This window comes from Protopterus annectens, chromosome 2.part1 (genome assembly GCF_019279795.1).
Source record: "Protopterus annectens isolate FY-2018-M chromosome 2.part1, PAN1.0, whole genome shotgun sequence".
In the NCBI taxonomy this organism is placed as follows: domain Eukaryota; kingdom Metazoa; phylum Chordata; order Ceratodontiformes; family Protopteridae; genus Protopterus; species Protopterus annectens.
The window spans coordinates 338,099,960-338,116,745 of record NC_056729.1 but is presented as its reverse complement, the minus strand read 5'-3'; the positions used below and the strand labels follow the sequence as shown (position 1 = coordinate 338,116,745).

General features: G+C 38.1%; 1 protein-coding gene across 2 annotated transcripts in view; it reads left to right on the top strand.

Annotated features, from left to right (window-relative positions):
* Positions 1-16,786, top strand: part of PI4K2B (phosphatidylinositol 4-kinase type 2 beta) — a gene marked incomplete in the record, with an annotated part of 1,132,580 nt that overhangs the window by 386,392 nt on the left and 729,402 nt on the right. For both annotated transcript variants that reach the window (XM_044062169.1, XM_044062167.1), the window contains 1 exon segment: positions 7,235-7,435. In XM_044062169.1, the coding sequence (XP_043918104.1) occupies positions 7,235-7,435 (201 nt within the window).

The window sequence follows — 16,786 nt, the reverse complement described above, 5'->3', positions numbered from 1 at the left end:
TTCGCTTTCACCCCCCCTTTTCCCTCACTACCCTATGTTCCTGTGGTAGAATTTTATCAGTTCTTAATTTAGCAGCACAGTAATATATTCTGTTTACTTCTGTTATATTACATGGGTCTCTATGGACAGTGGTAATTACTGTGTTCATTTGTTTTATCAAGCTTCTGACTTGAGTTTTATTAACCTTTTGCAGTCTAGTTCTCTTATTGATCTTGATATATCTGTCTTTGTCTATTAAATCAAGCAACTCTTCTCTTAACTCCTTTTCTTCCATACTAAGGTCACATCCCTTGTTTTCCATTTCCTGCGGGCATTGTGCAGAAAGTTCTATAACATCTTCTTATGGCACTTTCTCCAATTTCATCCTGTGTCATCTGTTTTGTCATATGGAAACTCACTAGCCTATCACTCCTCAACACTGACCGCATTAGAGTTTCCACAGTTTCCTGTTCCTCTCCTTCCTGTCTAGCTTCAAGTGAACATTTATACTGGTTTCCTGTGGAAGGCTCCAAAATATCTTGATACGACACCTGACCTGTTGCTTCTTGTTCCACTGGGTTCCCCTTAATTTGGATATCCATTGCTCTATCCTGTTGTGGTGCTTTCTGCATTTGATTTTCTACACTGAATCTTTCTCTTTGCAGCTGTTTCATTACCTCACTTTCTATTTCTTCGACTTCTCCATTACTAATCTTTTTCTACTTTTCCTCTTAGTCTTCTTATTTTTTTGTATTGTAAAGTTTTCCATGTCCGGATTCCTTTGCCTATATTTTTCTTCAAATATCTTTGGTGCTGTTCTTTTTGTATTAATTAGTTTTGCTTTCTCCTTTGCATAAATATTATACCATATTAAATCTCTTTTCCTTTCCCCTGTCCATATTATTCACATGTCTCCTGATCATCTTGCTTTTCCTTATTCCTGGGACTCACTCCGTCATGCGGTGATGTAGTCTGTTTTAGACCTTCTACATTAAATCCTTCACTTCGCAGGCACTCCATAACTTCAACTTCTATTTTTTTAACTTCTACTTTACTAATTGTCTTTTCAGCATTGAATCTTTGTGCTTTTAGTCTTTTTATTGTGAAATTTTCCATATCCGGATGCTTTTGCCTGTATTTTTCTTCGAATATCTTTGAAACTGCCTTCTGTTTACTAGTTAACTTGGCTTTCTCCTTTGCATAAATATTGCACCATATCAAATCTCTCTTTCCCATGTCCATATTTCTTATCTTTTTCAAATATCTCTAGGTTTTGTTTATATTTTCTCACTTCCTCAGAGGCTTCTTTTTCCAAAGAGATCAAAGTTTCCTGATCTATATACTGTTTTTCAAAAATTTGTTCTGTTAATGAAAGCAAATTTTTATTTGAGCTTGACAGTTTTCCTGAGGAAGTATTTTTCTTTCCTCTAATGTCTCTCTTAATCATTTTGTATATATTGTGTCTGGAAATTCTGGGCTGTTTACATAATGTTAACAGTGCATAATTTCTTATCCTCAATAGTCCACTCGGTCTTTATGGCTCTTCTTTGGCCAATCAATTTTTGTCGGTTTTGTGGACAACTACTTCCTTCTACAACGGGGGGGGGGGGGGGCATCCTCCCCCTGAGCCTGGCCCCATTGTAGGATTGTTTCCGTATTTTGAGGATTCTACACTGTCATTTTTTCCAGTCCTGGTACCAGTGTGCCTACCAGAATTGGGCACTTTTTTATCCTGGGTCTTGTGCACCCAGCTATCTTTTTTTTTTATTTTTGATTTACTTCTGTTGATATATGCTATATAAATACAGTCTATATATCAGTGTTGCCTTGGTGAGATTTTGTGAAACAGGGTCCACCTCACGAAGGTACTCACCAAGACTTGAAGATGAATTCAATTTCAGCACTAATACGCTCCTTTGCTTGCTGACTTTTCATCTCTCCATCAGGACTCCTCTCTGGCTGTTCCAGTGTCTTGTTAGGGTACAAGAGAGCCATCATCTTTGGGTTTATAAAGATGCTTTTCTTACCTTAGCCAGCTAATTATTACAGGCTGTTAATCATGGTGCTTAGAAATCCTTACATGATAGCAACATCACTAAAGAAGTTTGAAAATTCATCAGAGGATTCTGACGTAGACAGACTGCGTTTCTTCTCCTGACATAACTTTTTGATTCTAAGGAAACATGGTCCTGTCCACCACCTATGAAGACATTTTCTTTCTGTTAAGCTATTTACAGGATGGAGGACTTTTTTTTTTTTTTTTTTTTGTGGGCGCAAGTGATATTCTCTTTTAAGTGAGGCGATGATTTGAAGAAGAGTAGTCCTTATTCTACATTCGTCCCTCCTATTTTGACAGTCTTGGAGGATTGTTTAATGTTGCTTGTAATAATCATGAGACTCAACCTTTAGTCCCACCAAAAAAAGCTGATAGACTGCATAAAATCCTTCAGACTAACTCTAATCTTACATCAGATCCAGCTGCTATAGCTACCTGTTCACTAGTAGCTGGAAAGTGACTGTTGGGCAATACTAACCATTCCCCTGTGGACAAAGAAGGCAAGACATTGGACAGATTTGGTAAGATATTTTTCTCCTCTTCCACTTTAGCTTGCATAATACTTAACTACCAGGTACATATGTGAAAGTATAGTCTGTTATTTTGCCGACTTCTTGAGGAAATACTCTGCCTCGCTTCCTTCAGAGGCTAGCTCCTTTCTAAATCCTATTGTTTTTAATATTTCTTATGTATCCAAACATGCTTTTAAGAGTGCATTTGTTTATGGCCACTGCTGCAGTTTTGAGGAGATATGCCTGGGTATATAACCAAAAGTTGTTGTAGTTTGAAAATGTTGAATTCTGCATTAGGTAAGGAGGTTCTGTTTGGCTTTTCTGCTATTAAAGTCCTCAAACAATTTGACAAGAGGCAAGTTATTCAGGGAATGTCTAAAATGTTTCAACCCTCCCCATTTCCCAAATTTTCTTTTCCTTTTAAGAAACAAAACAAGCAATCCCTGCCAACGCAATGCTATCAGGGAGAAAAAAAGTGTGTGTTATTTATTTTATTTATTTAACATTTGTTTGCCAGGATAGTCCAACTGGACAACAAGTGTCCGTTTTCAGCGGAGTTCTGGGGGGACAAACCTCCATAAGCTTACAGAGAGAAGAAAACATTTCTAGAGAGACATTACAGAGTAGTAGCATACAGATTGTAGACTTTACAACCATTAGTATACAATAAGAGGATATTCCCACTTTTGGTTGAAGATACAATTGTACAAAACATACAATGAGAGTAGATAAGAACCTGGTAGATCATCGCAAGCAGGATCGCTAACAGTAAACCAATTCCATAGTATTATAAAAGGTAAAAGCACCAGAACAAAAACTCAGGACTCTGGAAACAGCAATTGTTGAATCAGATAAAACCACAAAGCTTTTGGGTGTGCAGTCTTCCTCATTGTGAACTCAGTATCAAAAAAGTAACACTCCGTTATAAAGCTTTTCAAATAAGATCATGGGACATAGCCCCCAGTCACATTACAACTGCAATTAATTAATCATGAATTAAGAACACAGTACTAAAAAATAAGGATATTGACTTTTACAAAAAGTTCCAGCTTGTATATAACATTACAGTACACCATAAAGCCAAACAAAATTCCTTTCATATATTTAAATTATTTTAGATACATTTGTTTTTTCCTAAGAACTGGCTTGAGAATCTCCGGTTCCAAATCTGCCTGAAACGCAAGAACTGATCTCGCGTATATTATTACCACCACCACCTCTTATATTCTTATGTAAATATCTATTACTTTAAAGTAAAATTCATGATCTGAGCCTCATTCATTAATATGCTTGGCTAGAGCATTGGTACCAATATTTCTTCGTATTTCAGATCGATGTGCAGTAATAAGATCTTTAAGCTTACGTGTGTTTTTCTTCACAAAATCCTATATATTTCAAGCATGTAGTCACTAAATATATCACATTTACAGTGCTGCATGTCACAAAACACCTAAGTTCATATTTTTTCGTTCTTGGGGTACAAAAATGTTATTTGTCAAGATCAGCTTACACCACACACAGTTATAGCATGGAAAAGTCCCACACTTTGCTGTTATTTCATTTTTATACCTAAAATTCATGTCTTTATAACAAAGACGTCTTTTGAAACTTGAACAATTTTTATATGCAAAACTTGGCTTATCTCCAGTTATTTGTGTTAACTCTGGCATTGCCTCTAATATACCCCAGTTCTTCGAAATAATTATTTTAACTTCATTAGATCTCTTATTAAATGTAGTAGTATGTCATAAGCAAGCTTGACTGGCAGTTCAAGTGCCAAGCTTTGTATATATACACCCCATCTTTAAAAAAAAAAATGGTCTTGTCGAGCCTTGCCTCTCATTTAATATTTCTTATTCAAGTGTATTTAACAATTGCTCATCATATCCTCTTTGTTTAAATTCATATAATATCTCATTTGTTTGTTCAAGACACTTCCCCTCATTGGTGTTAAGCCTGCTAGCCCTTAGTAGTTGACTTTTAATAATTCCTTTGAAAATATATGGGGTATGCATACTCCTCTGTGTGTATCGGTTTGTTTGAACTTCTTTTCTAAATATGCATGTATCAGTAATATTCTCACTTTTTCTCAGCCTTACATCCAGAAAACAAATTTCATAGTCAGAAAAATTCAATTTAAATTTCAGAAAACTAGTTGTAGTATTCAGATATTCCACAAAATTCATTAGCTCTGGCTGATTGCCACTCCAAATTAAAAACCATAGTCAGCAAATCATTGTAGTATAGTACTTTGGACTTAAATTTATGGGGACAGTCATAGACAAATCATTCCTCCCATTGACTAAGAGTAATATTTTCCTTAGTCATTGGTATTGTCTGCTAACCCATAGTAGTTGACTTTTAATAATTCCTTTGAAAATATGTGGGGCATGCATACTACCTCTGTGCGTATATCAGTTTGCTTGAAAACAATTCGTGTTTCCAAAGTTTTTGTTCTAGCAGAAAGAGATGTCAGAAGGGGAAAAATGAGAAACCAGGATCTCTTCCAAAAAAGGGTAGTCTAATACGTCTGGATGTGTATTCCAGCATTTATATCCCCCATTCCCTCCCCTCCTACCCCAGTCTCTCAAAATCAGCCCCAGAAACTCCATCTTTACATTTCTGTTTGGCAAGAGATCATTTCAGACTCTTGGTTACTAGAAGTGGTTCAGGATGTTACTGGATACAAATACTTTCAGGGGAATTCCTCTCCATCCTCTCCAGTGTTTTTCCACAGGTTCAACACTTACTCACCATTACCCATGCCTTTGTATTAAAGGGGCATAGGATTATTTTCTAGAATGTTTCTGGTACCAGAGAGAGAGAGCATTCATGGAGACCGTGATTCAAAATGCTCATCTTTCAAACTCTTAGCTCTAATTCGTCTTTTGATTGTCATGGTTAATATTAGACTTAAAGGATGCTTATTACATTCCCGTAGCCACAGGCTTCAAGAAATTACTCAGATTCTCAGTGTCTGGGTGATATTGGTTATCTGCAACTTTAGTGGTGTTTACAAATTGTCTAGTTCCAGTGATAGCTTAATGCAGACTGCAGGGTATTTGCATATTTCCATATGTAGATGTCTTGCTTATCTTTGCTGTTTTTTCTCAAGATGTCAAGAGTTCTTAACAAGGTATCCTATCTTCTTATCAATCTAAGATTTCAGATAAATGTACAAAATTCTCCTTTTCTCCATCACACAGGATTGTGTTTCTGGGCTGCCTCCTAGACATCTATCAGCAAAAGGCTTTTATTACATGGGAGAAGGTGTTTTTTTGTCAGGGAAACTTTCCTGAGCTTCTCTAATTAGTGTCATACTTCTGCAAGAGAATATCTCTGGATTCTAGGATTCATGGCTTCTTTGATTTTCACTAGGTTACCCATGAGAATAATTCAATGATTTGTTAAAAAAAGAAAAATCAGATTCCAGTGTTGGGTTTTGTCAGAAAAGGAACTACACTGGTGGAGACATCAAATGGCTCTAAGTCCATGTCTTTTTTGCTCAGATCCCAAGTCAGTCTGTAATCATCTTAGATTTTGCTTGGGGAGCAGTTTCTATGGGGATAAAGGTGCACAGCCTGTGGAATGCCTCAAACGACCAAAGCACAGAAATGTCAGAAATGTTGGCTGTGCTCCATGTCTTAAACCAGTCCAGGCCGTTTCAAAGTACATTCTGCTATAGCCTTGGCATCTACAATGCCATATTGGAAACGGGTGGACTCTTGAAGTATTCTAGAGGTAACAACTTGGTGGTCCTTTGTACATACTTTTACAAAGAATTACAAGCTTGTTTCTTTTTCCTGGTCTAGGACTGGCTTTGTTAGGACCATTCTCCGGGGTTTCCTGGATCCATTGTACTTTCTCTTCCTAGGTTGTAAAGGCTTTGGTAATCAATCCATATAGCCAGAAGACTACTGCAATGTTGAGAAAAATGAACATAGTACAGATGTGTAATTTGCACTTACCATAGCAGTAGATGTTCGAATTCTTCACAGCTGCTTTGGCCACACCTACCTGCCTTTCTTTTTTATATATTTTAGTTGTGATGTAAAGTTTTGGGTTACTGTTATATTTTTTGTTGTTCGACATGAGTAAGCTCTTTCTCTCTGTATATGCAAGAATGTCCTGAAGTTTTCTTCACTCTGGCTACTGATCTCCCTCCAATGGGGCTGGCCAGTCAACAGTCAGAGGGAAGGTCTGGGGGTTGGAACCCAGAACTTTGTGAATCTAGCTGGTTGTTGCATCCTGCCTCCCATGTAACCAAAAGGCTACTGCAGCAGTGAGGGATTCCAAACATCTGTTATGGTAAATGCAATTATTGGGAAAGTTTGGATTGCCCAGCAGGTCTAATGACTGCATCGTTTTCTGAATTAGAGGACGGACCTATTTTGTAGATTTGTCATTTCACTAAGTCTACAACTTTCATATACAGAAAATGTTTTTTATGAATGGAGCTTTTCAGAATTGTACTGTCAGCAACTTATATTAACTTTGTGATTAAGTATTTGTTTCAGTACAGTGAAACGTAACTTTGGAACTTGTTTCATGCTTTAAAAAGTACATGGATTCCATTTTTTTGTCCTATTACTTTTATCACTGAATTTAGGCTACTAGTTGGGTTAATTAAATAATATTGCAGTTTGACTTGAGTCATTATTGCTAATTTTCTCTTTTTACTCTTAAGAAAATAATTGGAGTATTCAAACCAAAATCTGAAGAACCATATGGTCATCTCAATCCAAAGTGGACCAAATATTTTCATAAAGTCTGTTGCCCTTGCTGTTTCGGCAGAGGTTGCCTAGTTCCTAACCAGGGCTACCTCTCTGAGGCTGGTGCGTCTCTTGTGGACCAGAAACTTGGGCTTGGAATTGTGCCAAAAACCAAGGTAGGTACTTTATGGAAGAAATATATCTATGATGTATGCTCTCAAACCGAATTATAATTTTTATATTTTATTTTGGATGTTAAGCTCTTTTATGTGCACATTGTCATGTTAAATGAAAAAATGGAACTGTTCTTTGTTTGAGATAGTTTAATTAGAAGGCCAACTGTATACTTTGCAGAGAATTTAAAGCATTTTACCTTAAATACCTTTTAATTGCTTTATACATATGTTATTAAAGTAAGAGTTTATTTTACTAAATAACCAAAAGTATGCCGAGAGAGAAATAAACTCTGAAGATGTATAAAAAGTGTAATGTTTTGACAGGCATGCAAAGTAATGTTAGCTGTTTGCTTAGTTTGAAAATAATTGTGTCATTGATAAACCCCTTTCTGAAATGCTTTCTGTATTTATGGTTTGCCCCCAGGCTCTGTTTCTTGACTGCAAACTGTAGATATTTATTTGCAAGGCAGTAAGTAGTGTGATGGAATTGTTTGGGCTTAGGTTTGAGTGAGTGTTTTAGAACTAGCTAAGCTTTGGCAAGGATATCCAATTCAATAGTGTGCATCACTGCTGGTGTATTTAAGACTTTAGTTACTGGCTTGCCAGAATTCAGTGATCGCTTCCCAACTTTTGTCTGCAAATGCAGGTATGTAGGGATAAGAACTGCTTTATAGATTCTGTTTTGTCAGGTCTTGTAAGAAGGCTGTTTAAAAGTTGCAGAGAGCGTAAGAATGGATATGAGGACACACCTTTGCCACATGCTGGTTTGGGTGTTAGTCTCTTGCCTGTTGTGAGGTTGGTGGCAGTCATTTGGACATGCAGGAGCTGCAAGACCTGGCTAAATTTGTTAAAGCAGCCAGCTCTTACAGATGCTTTCCACATAAATTCATAGTTGGAGTTGTGGCCATTTCTCAAGCAAGTGAAAGCCATATTCAGGTCATACGTAGTGTTGCTCCCCTTGGATTTCTGTAGTGATTTTACTGGTTTTGCCACAAGACAGTCTGGACAGGTAGTAAGATTCTGTCAGGATTTTTTAATTGGCAAGATGCATTTCGTAGGCATTCAGGGAAGGATTTCTCCCTTTAATAGTAGAGGAAGGTAGTGTATTGGTAATTTGTACAAGCCAGCGTCACTCTACGGTAAAACAGTAACAGTACTGACATTCCTGTTCATCCTCCTGTAGCTTTGATATTTTGGCTTTCTTACCGACATATTTCTTCAGTGATTGAAGTGTCAGTTGGAGTTTTCTTTTTCTTTTAACAAGTTGAGGTATAGATTACATATTGATGTTGGATGCAAAATAGTCATTTTTGGTGGGTAACTTGCTTGAATGGCTTAATTTCTCTTTTGGATAATCAGGCCGTCTTTTGACTTGAGGGAAGTGAGACTGTTAGCTAGTCTTTGTAGCCTAAAAAAAAAAAAAAGAAAAACTACAGGATAGGCATTTGAATATAAAGTTAGGTAGCTTTGGCTTGCCACCATTTGTTTTAAATGAATGGAATACAGCTCAGTGTTTTCCCCTACCTCGGTTGGTAGTTGGCATCTCCACCATAACGGTTAACTTAATTAGACTTTGAGGTTCTGTATAGAGTCTAGAGCACTAGTGCTTGTTTGGAAAACTGTTTAAGTGCTTGTTCACTGATCAAGATATATGGAGGGAACACCGAGGTACAGAAGAGTTATTAGCACTGTCTTTCTTTGTGGGAGTGAAACTTTTTTTTTTTTTTTTTTTTTTTTTTAAAAGCCAGTGATGCCTTCTGAAAAAAATTCTTTTGGATTGCACAGGAAAGACACCCTAAATAAAATTTGCTGTTTATCTTGAAGCCAGTTCAACATCAGATTACTGTTTTTTTTTTCCCCCATACTTGTTTGTTTCCCCTAGGCTACTGACTGTACGTCTCCACCTGTTGGTGCAGAAAATCTGAAAAAAGCCAAAATAATGGTGGGACCAAATTACCCCCTTTTTTGTTATGACATACAATTCTAACACCAATTTAATAAGAAGCGCCATAAATAAGACATGGGACATCTTTAAGAGTATGCCTAATAGGTTAGAAGTATTTAATAGGCACTTGTGTTATAGTTTCGGAAGGGGTCCTAATCTCAAAAATATTTTTGAGAAAACTAGACAGGAGAATGATGAAACGAACAAGAAAAAAAGGAACCTTCCGATGTGGAAGATGTTCCCAATGTACATTTATAGCGAATATAGGTGAACTATCAATACCTACTATTCCAACAATTTTTAAAAGTAAACAACATTATAATTGTTACACAAGAGGGGTAGTATATCTAGTTTATTGTACTTTCTGTTGGGCTTATTACGTAAGGAAGACAAAGACATTTACGACAAAGAATATATGAGCACATGTATGATGTCAATAGGAAAAGGGAAACAAATGCACTTTATAGACACACATTGTTATGTATGGAAACTAATTTTAAATTTTGGATTTTGGAAATGTTACCTAGGGATAGTAGAGGGGGAGATTGGGAAAACCAGTTAAGTTACAGAGAACTAATATGGCTATTGCAGCTGGATTCCAACACACCCCCAGGGATGAATGATTGTGTCACTTTTACCAGCCCTAAGGTTAAGGGCTAATAAGGTAAAAACTAATAATAAAAAAAGAAAATCCATGAATAAGAGTTAATAGTCATTATGTAGATATGTTATATTTTAACACAATACTAAAAACACACACAATAATACTTTTTAGTCATCAGTGCTTAATATTAATATCAATTATATATAATAAAAATATACATATTTATATATTCTTATATTTTCATTTTTTTATTATATTTTTATATTTTATACAACATATTTGTATTTCATACTATGAAGTGAGGGGCATTCATTAGGGACATCTGTATTATGAACTCATAGTGAAGAGATTGATTGAATGTACATTAGTGTTCTTTTTCGTTTCTGAACTTTTACCCTGTTTTATTATGGTACAATTTTTTCAAAAAATTTGTTTTCATAGATTTGTGATATGTATCTAAAGTATGCATATACATCTTGTATACAGTTTATATGATTGTGTATATATATATATATATATATATATATATATATATGTGTATATATATATATATATATATATATATATATATATATATATATATATTTTATACAGTTGTGTTTATACACTCGCACATAAATTATTCTTACACATTTCATGACATGTTATATTTTAACATTGTTTTATATATGGTGCATTGTAGCTTTATTCTCAACCACAGTGATTATTGATTTGAATGTTTTAATTGAATTGTAATTAATTACCACAAAATAGTATAAATATGTTAGCAGAATAATACCATTCATTCTGATGAAGTTTCTAGTATTGGAAATTAAATCGCTAAATCTACTTGCATTGTTTTGTTTCAAGAATAAACCATATTAGTTAATGCTTGGTTGTGGACTGAAATAGTTCCTGACGGAGATTACTAGTTTTACCAACGATTTGTGGGACTGCCTTCATTGGATCCTGTATAGCGGAGAATATTTGGTGTTACTGTTTTTTTTTTCCCATACTTTTTCCCGTAGGCTACGTCTCCACCTGTTAGTGCAGAAAATCTGAAAAAAGCCAAAATAATGGGGGGACAGAGTCAGAAAAACAAGAAAATTTTTAAATATTACTCTCTCATAAATTTAGAAAGATGTTCGAATAACATTTTGTATTAGCATGCATTTTCCAAAGGGTAAGAAGTTTGAAACTCAAATATCTCTTCAGACTCTCTGATTTATCTGGAAAAAAAACTCAATTTATATGAGGAGCAGACCAAAAATACAAGACAACTCTGGACAGCTGGGAGGTATGCTGCTGACCCTCAGTCCCTTCCCATTTCTTTGCTACCCACATAGAAGGGTCAAAGTGTTGGTGGCTATTGGTTCCTTCAGGCATGTTAAGGAAATGGGAGCCGTTGGGAGGGAGGGGGCAATGACATCCACACACTTAAGAACATTTCAGCTATCAAGAAAATTTGTGTGCCCTAAGCCCCGTATGCACAGCTTACAATGCAGTAGTGATAGTAATACCAGACTGATTGGCATGTATGTGTATCTATCCACATGTCTTTCCAGCTACAGTGCTAAGCACTAATTGACCATCTTTGTGGTGTCCCATTGCATTCTTCCATCCTGCAGGGGTGTGAGACAAATGGTCGTCCCACCCAGGATGGGCGCATTGACTGCTCATTTCCACCTTCCCTGGCTGGCTGTTTTAGTGCTAGAGTTACTGTTACATCACATGTTTTCTGGGTTGCAGTCTGTGCTGTGAAACTGGCGTAGGGCACAGAGCCTTTTATTGTTTGTTGGACTAGGCTGTCAGGTGGTGTGCTTGGATCTTCGACTCTTGATTCCTAGAAAAGATACTGTATTTTCAGTTCAGTCATAGCTAGAGATTCACTGGTGGTTTGAAAAATTGCTGCTAAAGACCCTTGAAACAAGCTAAAGTAGCATCTCAAGAAAACTGATAAGATGAGAAATGCTGTACACCAGACAATCTCCTCAGTATACCACTGGCTTTATCATGTAGCAGCCAGTTTTGAAGAGATATGCCTTGTATTTGCAACTGGAAAGAGCAAGGGAGTATATGACAGAATGGAAGAAGTTCTGTTAGATGTACAGCTCCCCCACATAAAAATACAGCTGCTGTTTTATGCCTAGCTGTTCGGATCATGTATTACATTGAGTCACTACAGCGGTGTCCATGAGCCATGGCATCAGTTCATTCCAGAGCTGGTAAACTGCCACCACTGCTGGCCATTGTTGCTGGCCTGCGTCCTAAGCATCTAATGAAACTTTAATATGGGTACTGTTAGGGATGTGAAAGAGGCCATGGTAAATTTTTTCATTGCTTTCAGTGGAAATGCATTTGAAAGAGCAGCGCAGCAAGTTGTGAAGCTCTTGACATTCGTCCTATTGATCACTGCTGCAGTAGCCTTGGCTATAAAGGTTATACTCTGCCAAGGCTATAACAGGTTGCCAACTTCCAAAGCTTCAGGGCACTTTCCATATTACCGAACTGTGAGCTCAAGTCAAGGTGACTAAAAGGCAAGTTTGAACTCAAAGCCCTTCAGAGCTTTACTGCTACCAAAAGAGTATGTTCCTCTGAGGCTTTCGATCGACATTCAGCTTGTGCTTTCCTTTGTTATGCAGCTAAGTTTCCCTTTGGAGGAAAAAAAACCCTTCCCGTTCTTAATTTTATTGATATTTTATTGCTTTCCTCTTCTGGAAAGTTATATTAAGGCTATGAGTGTTGCGTTTTAATGGACTGTTTCTTGACTGTAGTTTACTTTTAAATGAAGCACTCGTTTTTTTTCTTTCTGTTTAAAAGTAGTGTCAACTAACTGAAAACGTATTTTCTGTAGAGAAACTGTATTTTCCCTTTTGAGGCTGACAGAGTACTGTAAAGTACTTTTTACTGTGTTGTTCTGTCAAAAAAAAAAAAAAAACTTGTGGAATGATAGTTTTACTAGTGATTGCGGCTTGTCTTCCCTGGGAAAGTTTAGTTTGAACGTGGTACAGGTCCCATGATCGGGCCTTCTTCCAGCCACAAAAAGAAAAAAGTTAAGCAAACAGCCTTTGCTACCACAGCAGGCTAGCAGTTTTCCCAGTTGCAGGTGGGTAACTTTGTCCATTTGTTGTACCTCAGACCACTCATCTTTTACCCTGGATCCCTCTGGTGTAGCCCCTACAGTCACTGTGGACTGGGGGTTAGCCATATCCTCTGCTGCTGTTGGGAGTCTCCTCAGTGGGCAAGGGAGAGCCATTGTTATTGGTCGTGGGAGCAGGGAAGGTTTTCCAGTTGTCAGAATGTTTTGCCCACTTCTGAGGAAGAAGCTGCTGCCATTAATAGCCGGATTGGCCCCATTTTTCATGTCCAAAAAGAAAAAGAAAATCTACTCCTCTTCAAATATCTTTGGATAGGAGTAGTTTACTCGGTCTGGTTCAGGGATTAATTCAGGCCATTGCTTCTCCTTGTGAAGTAGTTTCTGGAAAAAACAGAGATTACTTTTTTTACCTGAAGAGATTTAAGATCCTGCATCTGAAAGGAAGATGCAGGGAAGGATACAGTTTTTTTTTAAGGTAGTATAATCCATCCAGTCTTCCACTTCAGTGTTTACCCAGGCATAAAGGAATAGATTTTATTCCTCAGAGGAGGATGTAGTCTCTGAATCTGAAGAAGAGCTTGACTGTGCTTCAGCTTTCTTCTCCTGGCCTTCACATCTGAATCTGAGGATACCCTGCCTTCAGATTCTTTTGATAGGTTCATAGGTGTTCACTAGGGTAGTGACCACAAGGGCCTTTTTAAGCCTAGCCATGCATCCCAAATCTGACAAGTTCTGATACCCTTGATAAGTGTAAGCATGGGCCTGGGAGATGAACCATTTACAAGTTACCTGTGTCCATTAGAGACATAGGTGCCATACCAGGGATGAATTTCTGGTTTCCCATCCAATTGTCCAAGTTGCACTTGAATTGGGTTAAGGAGGAACTCTGCTTCACATTGATGGGGAGCCTGTTCCATAGATGGTGTAGTCTCTGGGATGCATCTCTCCAGCAGGTCCTATTTATACCACAAGCAAGGTTTAAGTCTTTAGAATGGATAATTCTGGTGCTGTTTGTTTTGTGGATATGCAGGAGGTCCATCACTTCGTCTGACATCTCTAAGATGAAAGAGCTATCGGGAGGGAAAGGTAGTTTGAGTCTCAAAAGGGATGCTACTCATTGCAGAGTATGGATTCCCCAAAGCCTTTAGCTGTCCCTTCAGTTTTGGGAGCGTAGCAGGATGCTTTTAACGATGCTGCTGTTTCTCTTGATTCTCAACCCCCTGCAAAAAAAAAAAAAAAAAACTTAAGGTGACTGTTTATTTTCATAAATCCATAAACCACGTTGTGCTGACCCAGCTGTTTGGATACAGACTGTAGCTCAAAACCCTTTGCTTCATCTAACTCTCTCCCTAATGAAAGACAACATGGCCTTTGACGGGTATGGGAAGAACGTATACATCTTGTCTTTGCTTTTAGAGCAGTTAATTGCTAGGTACACATGGAAAAATATCTACTTTCTACTTTAGCTGACATGCAGCAATCTATTGAAAGCATACCTACTTTTGGCACTAAAACCAGTTTGTCAACTCTGGTCAGTTCTGCCTCTCAAGTTACCAAACGCAGAATGAAATGTGTATACAATGCAGTGGAATGCTGTATGCTGAGCTGGAGCTACAGGAAAAGTGATGCACAGGAATGTCTGGGTCAGTCTGCAGTATTTTCCTGAAAGTATTAAATGCACCTCCTGAGAAATATTTAATTTTTTGGAGAATTCCTCTGAGGTGCTCAAAAAGTTAGAAGAAAGAGGGAAATTAATGTAGGGGTCAAACAACTTTCTGCCCCCCCCTAGTTATCAACAGAAGTATCCTTATAGCCCTGGACCCTTCTTTCAAAAACAATTTAAACCTCAACAGAAATCCACAAAATAGCAATTCAAGAGAAAACAATGTCAGGGAGACTCTAGGGAAAATAGTGGCTCCCAGTGGTCCACTTTCTTAAAAAAAAAAAAAAAAAAAAAAAAAAAAAGCCTCACTTTTCTTTTTATCTCATCTCTTCTCACCCCAGCACTGTGGTGGTGGTGCTGCGGTAGCGTTGTTGCCTCACAGTTGGATGTTGCCCGTTCGATTCTCAGTTAGAACGTCTTCTGTGTGGCGACATGCGTGAATGGGCATTCCTTCGTTGAAGGTTGTGCGTTAGGCCCGGCAAGCCAGCACATAAAACTCTACTGCCAATCATTAGTGGACCGGAGTTCCACTGTGGCGACCCCTAACCGGGAAAAGCCAAAAGACACAAACAAACTCTTCTCACCCCAGCGGTCTGCCCAAGCTGGCAAGCAGTCTTTCCCAGTCTCCATATCTTTCTATTTTTGCATGGAGACTGATAACCTGAGATATTTTTAGTACCAAAGAAAAGCATCTGGAGATCAGTTTTAGACCTTTCATTTCTAAATGCTCATTTCTTAGTCCCAAAGTTCAAAATGTTAACTTTGGAAATACCCCCCCCCCCCCCCCCCAGGCTTATTTAGCCACCATGGATCTCAAGTATGCCCATCTCCACATCCCTATCCACAAAGACTTCAGATGTTAAGATTCTGTGCTTTAGAGTTTTCCTTTTAATTTACATCTTTTCTCTTTTATCTGTCTACCGCTGCAGGGATATTCACTAAAGCCCTGTACAACCACTTTCATAACTGTATACTCTCGGCTGTACCAAAAAGAATCAAAGCTAGAGCTCCAAGTAAAAGCAAGCTGCCATGCTGGATATCCAGCTTCAACAAACTTTACAATAAATGCAAAATGTTGTTGTCCAGGAAAACAAAGGCAAGGCCCCAACAATGGAAAAACACCCTCTTCAGCCTCAACAGGCAAATGAGACAACTTGTCAGATCCTCTGTGGACTCCTTTGAGAGAAACTTGGCAAGCACAGCCAGGAATAAACATTAGGCCTTTTACAGCTACGCACGTAGCCCATAAGGAAGAACTCAAGCATGTGTAGAACTAGTGACCAGTGGTATCACAAAACACTGACCCTACAGAGATAGTAAATCTGCTAGCAGATAACTTAGGAGGAGATAGGGGAGTAAAGTTTTCACCAAACCTATCACAGACCTTCCTGCAAACTCCCCCACCCCACCCTACATATCTGAAGAGCAGGTCCTCAAAGTCTTGTCCAAGGCAAAAAACACAGCCTCTGTGGGACCCGGCAATATCCCAGGCTGTCTTCTAAACAGGCTAAAAAAGAACAAACATCAAGTACCCTTTTCAATCATATCCTAACCACAGGCTTTGTTCCTGTGGAACGAAGAACAGCAACAGTTATTCCCCTCCACAAAGGTGGCCTAGCAACAGACCCAGGGAATTAAAGGCCCTTACGTTTGACCAGCCTCCTCTGTAAGGCCATGGAACATATCATTATGGACCTCATAAATAAAGACATGGGTGACCTCCAAACCTTGGATCCCACCCAATTTGGTTTTGTCAAGGGCAGATCCTACCTGTTAAATCTGATGGACGACTTTGAAAATGTGACCATTGCCAGTAACTAGGGCAGATCTGTGCACGACTTGGCAGACTTTCAACACAATCCCACATTCGGGCATTGCCGAAACACTTGTCAAACTGAATGTAAACCTCTTTGTTGTAAGATGGGTTGCCAGCTGGCTCTCAAACTGAACACACACACTATCAAAGTGGGTAACTCCACATCAACCAGCAGACCTGTTACCAGCAGAGTGCCACACGGGTCAGTGCTGGGCCTCCTACCGTTTTGGTATACATTTCTCATAAG